Consider the following 11,878-nt stretch of genomic DNA (forward strand, 5'->3'; position numbering starts at 1 on the left):
AGGCTTGCAATATTTCAGTTGATTTGTAATGAATCCAGAATGCATGACATTTTTGTTTTTTTAATTGCATTACAGAAAATAAAGAACTTTATCACAATATTCTAATTTTCTGAGACAGTCCTGTATATAGAGGAGCTTTAATTGCTGCTGTTCCTGTGAGTCGTCACAAGGGGGCCCACTGATACTATGACGGGTGTTAATCTGGTTAATCTTCACCCACTAGTTCACTGGTTTGCTCCCATTATGTCATTCTGGGTGCGCTGCTCCAGATACCTGTCAACCCACAAGTCCAACCTGAGCCAAACACCTGTGAACGCCGAGCCCGCAGCCGCCTGGTAAAGATAGCCGGGGGGGGGGGAGGAGGAGAAGGAGAATCACCGGTTTAACTTCGCAGGAGGCTGAGCCGCGAACGGCCTTTAAAAACGGGAGTGTGCGCGTGGATGTCTGCCGCGAGCCAGTAGAGTTCACTGAACCGTCGCGAAAAGACGTTTCCGCCCACAAGCAAGATGGCGGCTCCCTTGCTGGAGAATCTGTCGGAGTCCTTAGGTTCCCCGGAGCCAGCGGTTCGACTACTTCTATCTATTTTAATCGGTGAGTTTCCACCTCGCGTTGTTCCGGTAGCTGCCCGACGTGCCGTTAATCCGGGTGACATGTTTTCGGTGCTCTGTGGTGACCGTTAACGGAGACGCGCACCGCTAACACAACGCTCGTTTGGGTTGTACCTGACACACAGCCACAGGCTTCAGACCAGTTGTGTTGGTCTCCTGCCGGCTGTGTTAACAGGACGTTAGCTTCACGGGCTTCCCCCAACCGCAACACGCGTCTCTAGCTGAGGGTTTCTCACTTAGACGTGACGGGAGACAGCGGTTTCCTCCACAACACCACCGACCCACGGTAAGTAGTTGCACCGACAGTGAACTTGTGGCTCCCGGCGTGATGGCGCTCCCGTCTGTCTGGTGGCCAGTTTGGTGTCGTGTCAAACATCGTCATCTGTCGGAATCTCTCCTCCTAAATACCGTGTTCATGTTCGACGGGCTGACTTACTGGACAGTTGAGGTCAAGTTAGTTTGACGGTTGCACAATGCAGACTACACAGATGACAGTGTCTGTCGGCTGTGGGATTATCATCTTAGTTTGAGACTGGAAGATGAATGGGGGAGGGAAATTATTTGACAAACTGAGCACAGACTGACAAAATATGATCCCAATCCTCCATTTCTCCACTCAGTTGAATAGAAGAGACACCGACTCTGAGGTGTTTACGTTGGTTTAACAAGGCCAGAATGTACTTTTCATTAAAATGTGCAATACTTTAGGATCGGCTGTTTCATTGAAGCTTGTATGAATGTCATGTATGTCTGTGTGTGTATATATATATGTGTTTGTGTATAGATATATATTGTGTGTGTATATATGTAAGTCTTTTGTGTGGATGGGGTGGGAGATGGCTTCCTCTATGCTGGCCTCTTTGAACTTTGCTCTGACACATGGACACGTCTGTTTTTCTCTGTTGCCTCACACCAACAATGCAAGAGTGAACGTGGCCTTTCAGATCAGGCTTTGGTCTAATGCCTGAACCCCCCTCAGTCGCCCTGTTGCATGCTACTTGTCCTACTATTGCGCAATTTGGTTTGCATAATCTTGTTGCCATGTTGTAACTACCTTCCTCTACAACAGTGGCGCCTGAAAGCCTCAACATTTCCTCTTCTGTACATTTAGGCTTAGGTCAGTCACCTGTTTTGCAAAAGCAACCTCATGGTAATCCGCTGGCTGGCTAGCAACACTGTGGAGAGGACGAATGCCCTCCAGCAGCTCCATACTTGATTTATTGGATTGAAAACATCTTCAAAGAAACAGCTGGAGTTAATCTATATTTCTCTAACGTCAACAAACAGCAACAACATGTTACTCTTGTCCATCCAGACTTCCATATTCTATACATACAGTTTCCTTTTGTGAAAAGGAAGACCTCCTAGCAGGGCAATGCAAGCAAACATTACTCAAACGGTGCATTTCCAGCCAAATATGCAAAGTGTTAATGTGCACCTGTGAATTATTCTGGCAGCCGGCTGGTGAATGGGGCGTTGACTCAAAATAAACCGCGGTGCCCAGTTTCATCATCATGGAACATGTCACCCTTTGGTGACTATGCAAAGAGCAATAAACTATATCGGGCTTTGGCGACGGCAGCGGTACTTGGTAGTGACACCTCTTCTTTGTGTGCCATTTTCATGCGATTTGTTGATTTTTATAAAATAAATCTAGAAAATGACATGCCTTTTTTTTAAAGTAACTCTGTAGAGGCAGAAGGGAACTTCTTACTTGACTGCTTCTTTATATTACAGCTATAATGGAGAACCTTTTTATATTGAGCTTCATCTACTCTGCTGCAGTCCCTTAATATATTAATTATAGAGATGTTACTCGTTCCCCGGAAGGACACAGGTTCTGGAAAATAGTCTTCTCATTCAATACATTTTAAATGGCAGGCCGTTTAAATTATACTATACTGTAGATTACATTCACACTTATAAAAAAAAGTTCACATTACAATTCTGTCAATATTCAATATTTACATTATATTTCTATTGGAGCAGATTGAAGAAAGATGTTTACATGAATTGTCAAATGTGATCAAGAATGAGACTGAACCGGTTGGAAGTAGAAAGAAATTGAACCCTGATCACAGGTGAGTGTTCGTCCTTTTCATAGGCCTACAGTTATCTTCCTCCTTGAGATGCCAGATTTACAGCAGCACTCCTTACACGTGTGTTTGTGTGTGTGTGTGCTTACTGAGCTGATATGAAGATGCATGCTGCAGCTTTATTAACATGTATGTTCTTCTCATTCCTGCAGGGTATCCCTGTGCTCTGGTGTACCGGCGCTTCTTGTTCTACCAGCCTGCCACAGTTATACACCTGTTCAACACTTTCTCTGGACTGGCTCTGGCAGCATTCAACTTTGGTGAGATATAGAGCGAGCCTGTTTTTTTTTTAGTGCCTCAACTCCTTAACTTAGTTATTGGTCTTTAACATTTTGAATTCTGCATTGTTTACTTCCTTGTTGGCACATTTCTTCTTCCCAGCCTTCGATGGTGCATAGCTGCAATTCTTTTGTGTGCACTAGACGATTAAAAAAAACTGCTCCACGGCACCGCTGGAGACAACAAAACAGAGACCCCCTTGTTGGAGAAAGTGGTCCAACAAGCAGTGCAGTGCACTTAAATGCTTCGCATGCGTACTTTCACAAGATATTAAGGTCAAGATATCCTACCTTTGTGCGTTTCTTCAAGTATTTCCCCCTCATTTTACTTAATATAAATGTTATATTAAACTTTGAATTACATTTTTTTAAATGTAACATCCAGAAGAATACAGACTTCAACAAAATGTACTTCTGTTTCTTTGTTTGAACATTGTGGTTTAGGGATCTGTGTCGATGAGTCATCACTATTGAGTCATTTCGGGGTTGATGAGGAAGCACAGGTTTTGCTTTTTAAAAGAATACGCCAGCTGGTTTGACGACTCGGTTTTTATATGCAGTGTACAGTTCATTGAGGCCTGAAAGTACTAACTGCCGATAATTTGTTTTATTTATATGATTTTAAAATAGAAATTACAAATGTTGCAGTTTTTTGATTGCTTGTTTTGTCTAACCAACAGTAGAGCTGCAAATAAACTAATGGATCAATCATCAGAATATTGATAATTGCTAAACAATAGCTTGCTCCTTTTTCTTACATGTAACTATTTGAAGCCTTCTTTTGCCATATTTAATTGAGAACTAAAGATCTTTGAATTTTTGACTATTTGTAAAATTCAACATGGTGGCACCATTTGTCACCTTGGTCTGTGGTAGATTATAAGAGTCAAATCTCACCGTTTTAATCGATTAACTTGCAGTTTATTGTCTAAGCAATGCTGTCCATTATCATTAGTTGCAAAGGAAAATTATTTTAATTTGAGAAGCTGGAACCCCCAAATCTGCTGTTCCAGATGAGATGAAAGGATGACAGGATGAGGCATCCAGTACAGCTGGAGTAAAACTGCTAACGTCAATCTCTTTCTCTTTTCTTTATTCTGTTGTGGCTGCACTTGGATTTTACAGCAGGTCGGTTGCTTTATCTTTTTCCCGGTGGATTGCTTTTCCTTCCCAGCCTCTTTCGATTCACAGAGCATTGTGCATGTGCCTCGTTGTTCTGTCTCCAGCTCAGCAAATACTGAACTGAGGAGGAGAACAATAATGTTCCATGTCCAGTCCTACAGTTCACACTTGACTGACCCTCTCCCTCCTCTCCTCCCTCGCTCTCTCCCAGGCTCTCAGATCTATCACTCTGCAGTATGCGTCCTTGTCCAGTTCCTGATGCTGAGGCTCATGGGAAGGACAGTAACGACTGTACTGAGCAGCTTTACCTTTCAAGTGGTGAGGTGTCCCAGTGTTTGCTTTTATTTTTCTTCACCCCATTTCTACACATCCTTGTCCACTGTCAAACTGATGGGCAGTACACGTCTGTCTGCACGGCCTCTGCATTGTGTGATGGCCTTAATGCCTCCGTATTGTTTGACCCATGCTTTTAAAGGGCCATTATAACCAGTAGTTGTAAGATGTTGTCATATGCGTGTTGGAGCCTTCATTTGTGCATCCCTTTGCAGTAATTGTTCTTGCACTTTAAAAACTGCAGTAATGAAACTACAATTTTTCCTTTTCCTTCCCAAATGTTTGTTTTGTTTGTGTATTTTATTCAGTCAATCAAATACAATACAATATTATCCTATATAATATACAAAAGAGAAAGACTGAAAAGGTATAGGTAGAAGCAAAAAATGCTTATAAATTCCTATCCTAAATTGAAATCAAAATAAATCAGAAAATTAATATAAAACAACAAAAACAATAAACAAAATAGAAAACAAAATATATTTATATATACTACCACATACATCTTCCATATTAATAAGTTTTTAATTACATTTATAACTCAAGAATTGTTTTATTAATAATTCCCTTGAAAACCCAAAAGGAGTTCACCAGTCTTACATCCATTTCAACATTATTCCATAATTGGACTCCGACAACAGAATTACATCTTCTTTTAATCCCTTTTTTAGCCTTTTGTACTGTGAATTTACAAACATCTCTCAAATCATATTTACACTCATGTATTGAAAATAAACTTTGTACACAGTCTGGCAGTGACTTTGCTTTCGCTCTGTACATTGTCTGCATGTGCTTGCGTCAGATTTTGTTTTAATGGCACACTTCCTGTAATTCCGTCGTCACTTAGAACTGTAGTAAACATCCGCTTGGAGATGTTGGCTAATGCAGAGGTGTCGTAACTGGATGGCTTTGCACCGTCTTCTCGTTCCGTAGGTATACCTGCTGGCAGGATATTACTTCACGGCGACGGGGGAGTATGACATCAAGTGGACCATGCCTCATTGTGTCCTCACACTCAAACTTGTCGGTGAGTCGACGGCGGCGCTCGTTGCACTCTGCTTGACCAAACCAATAGTTTCATAAAAACAAATGTTTTCTCATTTGATATCTTCTTGTTGTGATCCTTTCCCCTTACTCTATCAATTAACACACTGATAAACTGCTGACGTGGCCTTTGCATGCTTAATAGTGTTCAATTAAATGATAATGACGGCATTAGTCAACCTAACATAGTTTCTGACACAAGTTGCATTTTCTGATTACAGGTTTGTCATTTGATTACTATGACGGCGGGAAGGAACCAGTGAGTTGGTTGATCTCTCTTGCTCTTGCCTGCTTGATCATTCGTCTACATGTTGATGTTCTCTGTCTGCCAATGTTGTTTGTTTGAGTTTTGCTCGTTGTTAGTTCTTGCAAGAGTTATTTTTTTAACTTTTTTTTTACATTTTCAAGTGTAAAAGAAAGGTAGATGAGTTTTCTGATGGAAAGAATATTGCTAGTTTGCACCACAAACTAGTAGATGTTTCCGATGTGCAAAGCAAGAAACTGGCCCGGTCGGTTATTAATGCAAAAGCGTTAGAGTAATATTTACGTAAATCTGTGGTCCGTACGACCGTATGAGAGGGGTGATATTTGCATCAGGGGTGTATTCACAAAGCATGGATTGTGCATGTCGATGCACCTGCCCGGTCCAGAGGGCCAATTCACACAACGTATTCCGCCAATGATAAAACGGCTCAAACACTCCCATATAGTTTTGCAGCTGAGTCCAATCTGATTGCAATTATTCATGTGGGAAAGTATAAATGTGAAAGATGAGTCTGAACAATGACTCAGAGTATATTTGTGCCGAGCCATAAAGACTGGGATCAGGTCAAAAAACGGGCTCATTTAATATCTCGCCATTGATTATGCCCATATATGCCCGTGCACTGTGGAGCAAGCATGCAAGGGTGAAATAATTCATCATAATGAGGATATTAAGTGCGCCATACATAAACGGGACAGTTTTTATAGTATTTTGAGCAGCTTTTCCTATTCTTTCACTCCCTTGTGTCTCTGTGGCATGCTTGGTTTCTCTAGTGCAGCGAGTGTCTGACAGCTGTGAATAGCATCTTCAGCTTTATTCTGAGTGTGTATGTTTAATTTAAATTACGGTTTATGTTTTGTATCGGTTCATAAACGTGAAATGTAGAGAAGAATTTCCCCACGGGGATCAATTAAGGATATATTGTTATAATAAACACGCAACTGGTTAATATCACTTTTCAGCACACGGCTTACAGATGTTGCGTTTGTCTGTCTCGATGGTGATTGCTACATCTTGCATCAATTTTCTCTTTCTCTGCCCCTTCATCCTCCTTTCATATCACTCGTTTATAATTGTTCTTCTCGTATCCTTCAACTCCAGTCTCAGCTGAGCCCAGAGCAGAGGATTGCAGCCCTGCCGTCTGTGCCCTCCCTGCTGGAGATGTGCGGCTTTTCCTACTTCTATGGAGGCTTCCTAGTGGGGCCCCAGTTCACACTGCGCAGCTACCAGAAGCTGGTGGCAGGGGAGCTCAGCGACTGCCCCGGAAAGCCTCCGAACAGGTAAAAGAGCAAGAAAATGACGAGTGATGAAAAATTAGCAGAAAGCTATCTTTATTACGTCTCCATAAAATGAGTCAACTGTGCAGTTAATATGATCACCTTCCAATCTCCCATCACCGCCTTGTTTCATTCTCCTCAGTATCGTACCGGCTATGAAGAGGTTCGCTCTGGGGTTTCTCTGCCTGGTGATATATGCAATATTTAGTCCCTATTACGCAGACAGCTACTTCCTAACGGATGAGTATGATGTGAGAACGACAACATGTTCAGAAATAATCACCGTGTATGCCTTAAGGTGTTTCAATGTGAGGCCAGTCGGCGTGTCTAACATGTAATGTCCTCCCCACAGGCTCAGCCCTTCTGGTATCGCTGTGTGTTCATGCTGATTTGGGCTAAAGTCATCCTCTATAAATATGTCAGCTGTTGGGTCATAGCGGTAAGTAACCTCTTGATCTGCTAGTGTGTGTGTGTTTGGGGGGGGCGCTACAGCCTCCTGATTTCCCTCTTGAAATAAACAATTTGTTTAAATGTTGTATTCAAATACAGCGCCTAGCTTGACACTTGTTGTGCACCTGTGTTGACTGTAAAACCCCACCCCTTGAAATACCTTCGACAATTACTAATACATGCATGCTTGGATGTCATGGCACACCCTAACCAGCCCAACGTACCAGTTTAGGAGGCTTTTGTTTGTCATGGTGTGATCTCACGTCAGCCGACGATGACGTGTTTTTGTTGCGTCACAGGAAGGTGTATGTATATTATCTGGACTAGGCTACAATGGCGTAGTGGATGGAGAGCACAGGTGGAACGCCTGTGCCAATATGAAGCTGTGGCTCTTTGAAACCACGCCACTCTTTGGAGGAACCATCTCGTCCTTCAACATCAACACGAATGCCTGGGTGTCCAGGTCAGTGTGGCGCCAGAAGTCTGTGATGCTCTCTCGCTCGTCTTCAAAGCCGAGTTGTGAAAGTTTAATATTTACCCGGACGATAACGGTGCGTGAGAGGAGTAGTTTCAGTCCAATAGGCTTATAATGAATGCTTTAAGTAAAAGCGATGGCGTGGTATCGCATGCCAGGGCCTCTTTGGGTTATTTTAACACCAGAGGAATCATCGCAGGGAGGGAGCCAACATGCTCAGAGGGGTTTTATAACATCGGCCATTTCAGTTGGATTTATCTCAGTGATGTGTATGCATTAAGCCTTCAAGAATAGCTAAATACTTACATTTTAATTCAATTGAAGTGGCAACATGATATAATGCAATGTTGCCAAAGCACCTTGATACAAACTTCTCTATTATTATACAAGATGCAAAAGGACCGGGTCAAACTAAAGGGCTTTAGATGAGAATAACATGGATGACAGTTATGATTTGAGACGTGGGGCTTTGCCGAGCTCGTGCCGAGGAAGTTAAGTCTCACTCGGTCCTTTTCTTATTCTGACGTGCGACAGCTGTAAAGCACACTGATACCCAAAGGCCGCCAGCAAGGCTGTCCTCCAGCCTACGCTATGTACTTATTCATCTGACTCTGCACTCGACAGCGAGTTCTGCCGCTTGTCGCCAGTAAGGACGACACGCCACCATGTTTGAAGTCCAACGTGTGTGTGCACTTTTGTAAGATATTGTCACAGTCTGAGCCAGCATTGAATTGAGGCGTACCCTTGAAGAGGATGTAAAGTTGTGTTAATATAACCTCAGTTGCTATGCAACAAGAACTTCAGGTAAGTGAGTGCTTACCATGTCGGCAGTGATAGCCGTTGCATTATGTTTTTCTGACTGCATGTACCCAAATTATCATCTTTTTTTCTGTCCAAATGAAGCGATGCAAAACTCTTGATTTGCTTTGTTTCTCTTTTTGAAGACATGTCTTCAAACGGTTGAAGTTCCTGGGCAATAAGTCGCTGTCTCACGTGGCCACACTCGTCTTTCTGACTTTTTGGCACGGTCTTCACTCCGGATACATCCTCTGCTTCTCCATGGAGTTCTTCATCATCACTGTAGAGAGACAGGTACATCACAGATGCAGGATGTGAGGATGGGCAGCCTAATGATTAGCATTGTGTATATGGGTCTCTGTATTATTCAAGTTTCTCAGGAAAAGCTGACTTTGCACTTTGTCCACATTATATTAAATTAGATTCAACTTTATTGTCATTACACATGTACAAGTACAGAGCAACGAAATGCAGTTTGGCATCTAACCCGAAGTGCAACAGAAGTATCATAATAAATCATAGTATCATAATAAATACATGTAAACCAGTTAAACTTAATCACAAGAGTCCACTGCTGAATGTTCTTGTAATTAAATATTGACGACAGTCACAATTGGGCTTTAGTTTATGATGTAACCGTTTTTCTTTATTGTGTTGAACTAATATGCGAGTGTGTTTGTATGTGGCAGGCTCTGGCTCTAGTGAGGGACAGCCCCTTGCTGTCAAAGTTGGCCAACAGTTCACTCTACCCCCTCATCTACGGCGTCCAGCAGTTTCTCCATTGGCTCTTCATGGGCTACCCCCTCGTGCCATTCTGCCTCTTCACCTATGACAAATGGCTGAAGGTAACGCGACTCTCAGAGACGCATCATCCTTTAAAAAAATAATGTATTGACCGCAACCAACACATCCTCATTGTATTTTTTTTATATGGGGGGATGGAAGCAAATTCAGGAAGAGCAACAGCAATAATAGTGTATGTGTACAGAATAAACGGAACATTACTGTATTATTATATTGTAATGCAGTATTTGGCCAGGTACAGTTTGACGTTCATGGAGCAGAGTAATTTACCAAGAGCGATAACTTGCACTTGGCCTTCACAGCTTGATGTGGAGATGGTTCACTTCCGCCCGGCAACAAGAGGAGCGTCTAGTGGCGGGGTGTTGGTTTGGGCTAATTGGATGATGACGCTGGTGTTTGTCCACTGGGGTTTGGGGAGGATTGAGGGAGGTATGCCAAGCGTAATGGGGTCAGGTCATTGACATGCTGGAAACCTTCTGGTGGCGACAGCTGAGAGCAGGTGTCAGCATCACATTCTGATGATTAAATCGAGATATTAACTTGACTCTTCTTTTGTTTCTCAGGTGTATTCGTCCATCTATTTCTGTGGTCACGTATTCTTCCTCATAGCCTTTTTAACCATGCCATACATCCGTAAGGTGCTGGTGCCTAAGAAAGAACGGAGTGAGACGAAGCAGGATTAAACCGTGGTACTAGAGCTTGGCATGGTAAGCACGTGCAGGCCTTTTAAAATAAATAATAAAAAGGGACGTTGCATCCAGTTTCAGTTCTAATGTTGTGAGACAACGCTGTGAATATGTGTTTTAATGTTGTGATATCTGTTTCTTTCCAGGTCCATCTAAGGCTAAATATTCACTGAAGGGAACTGACTTTCAAGGAACAGAATGGAAAATATTTTAAGGCCTTTAGTAATATATATGTCCATGTAAAAATAAATTTCTATATTTTTTTTTGTGTTTTAAATGGGAAGGGTGTTTTTATAAACATTTGGAGAAATGTTTACAGTAAATGACCATCGTGCCACATGCGGTAAATGTGAGCTAATCGGAGGGGGGGGGAATTGAAGAGACGTTGGACTTGAGAGACTTACATGCTGTTGACACAGAATTGCACTCACCAGTCACGGGTTCAGAGTCTGTAATTGGCTCCGATGTGTTTTTCTTTTTCATTTCGCTCATGTCTACCAGCCGCTATTAGCAGCAGGCTTCACAGGAGGTTCAAGCACAGCGCCAACGTGTGTGGCACTTTCTTTAATACAACAATACTTTCTGCAAAAGATAGTTTATGATAATAATGGTGATGATCATTTATAATCGGGGGAGTTGTTTCTTGAAAATGGCTGCCGGTGGTTATACAAGCACTGTAAATCACACACTGTACACTAATCCCCATCTCAAAATGGCTTTTAGTAATGAATGTTTTTACAGTACATTTGGGTTTGATTTTATAAAGTTTTAACGGCTTTTATGAAAAAGAACATTTTGTAGCTTTGGGATAAAACTTCAAGACATGGTTTGCATTGTTCTCCTGCCTTTCCTCATTTGATGCGGCCGCTCTCCTCCACGCCATGTCTCCTCCTCCCTCTGTCTCCTCCACTCCTCTGTCGACTGGATTCAAGCCCTCAGCTCTTAAATGCACAGATGTGAAAGAAGGAGACTTGCGCACTGCCCGACCACAGTCTCAACGGTTGATCGTTTGGGTTCACCGACACGCTGATCTCAAATACTTTTTTCTTTCTTTTTTTTGGAGGAAACTCCTTTCTAACTGGAAGAAAAAGAAACGATGTGTTTCACTCCTTGCCTGCTCTTCGGTTAATAACAGCAGGTGATATTTAAAAGAAGTGTGAAGTGGATGCATCCCATCCCTCTGTGGGAATGCCGCTTCATTTTGTTTAATTTAAATATTTGGGGGGGCTCTGTGTCATCTGATCCACAGCATGCTGGAGGAAGGCCCAGCACTGCTGCTGCTGCTGCTGCTGCCGTCCTCACGCTGACACACAAGGACAGGACAAACCTCACTGTAGCAGCAGCCCAGATTTTAGTAATATTTATACATGACATGGTGATTATTAATTGATGTAAATTGTTATGTTAAGAGACTACTTTTTTGCCTTATTCCTACCAAATGTACAAAGTAAAAGAAAACTTGGGATGGGCTTGGGGTTGGTTGGGAGTGATTTTCAAATACAATTTTATAATGTTCATTAAAAATGCTGCATTTCAAGCGAGGACTCTGGTTATTGTGTGTCCGAGCACGGGGTGATATGACGTCATTTTGCAGTCTGGTGATGGAAAGCTTGAGCGATTGGGGGGGAGGGGGGATTTATAT

The 11,878-nt window shown here is 42.4% G+C and overlaps 1 protein-coding gene across 4 annotated transcripts; it reads left to right on the top strand.

The window, feature by feature from the left end:
• Positions 1-249: 249 nt before the first annotated feature.
• On the top strand, positions 250-11,773 carry lpcat3 (lysophosphatidylcholine acyltransferase 3). Of its 4 annotated transcripts, XR_008835467.1 has the most exons (14): positions 250-591; positions 2,857-2,964; positions 4,313-4,422; positions 5,371-5,464; positions 5,703-5,740; positions 6,848-7,026; positions 7,166-7,274; positions 7,376-7,462; positions 7,773-7,936; positions 8,893-9,040; positions 9,436-9,591; positions 10,114-10,257; positions 10,383-11,374; positions 11,486-11,773. XR_008835467.1 is itself a non-coding variant. In XM_056445131.1 (13 exons), the coding sequence occupies exons 1-12, from the start codon at positions 507-509 to the stop codon at positions 10,231-10,233; spliced, it is 1,398 nt and encodes a 465-aa protein (XP_056301106.1). In that variant the 5' UTR covers positions 250-506; the 3' UTR covers positions 10,234-10,257; positions 10,383-11,773. The 4 variants fall into 4 exon arrangements, 3 of the variants coding, with proteins under 3 accessions (XP_056301106.1, XP_056301108.1, XP_056301109.1); XM_056445131.1 differs by having other exon boundaries at positions 10,383-11,773; XM_056445133.1 differs by having other exon boundaries at positions 251-591; positions 4,316-4,422; positions 10,383-11,773.
• Positions 11,774-11,878: the final 105 nt, after the last annotated feature.

Source organism: Pseudoliparis swirei, chromosome 22 (genome assembly GCF_029220125.1).
Source record: "Pseudoliparis swirei isolate HS2019 ecotype Mariana Trench chromosome 22, NWPU_hadal_v1, whole genome shotgun sequence".
Taxonomy (NCBI): Eukaryota; Metazoa; Chordata; class Actinopteri; order Perciformes; family Liparidae; genus Pseudoliparis; species Pseudoliparis swirei.

What these genes read in the sequence shown, in the direction of transcription:
- lpcat3 (XM_056445131.1), top strand. Translation starts at nt 507, where the DNA reads ATGGCGGCTCCCTTGCTGGAGAATCTGTCGGAGTCCTTAGGTTCCCCG. An exon ending in TCAGCTGTTGGGTCATAGCG is followed by an intron (nt 7,463 to 7,772) that starts GTAAGTAACCTC and finishes GTTGCGTCACAG; the next exon opens with GAAGGTGTATGTATATTATC. An exon ending in TCATCACTGTAGAGAGACAG is followed by an intron (nt 9,041 to 9,435) that starts GTACATCACAGA and finishes TGTATGTGGCAG; the next exon opens with GCTCTGGCTCTAGTGAGGGA.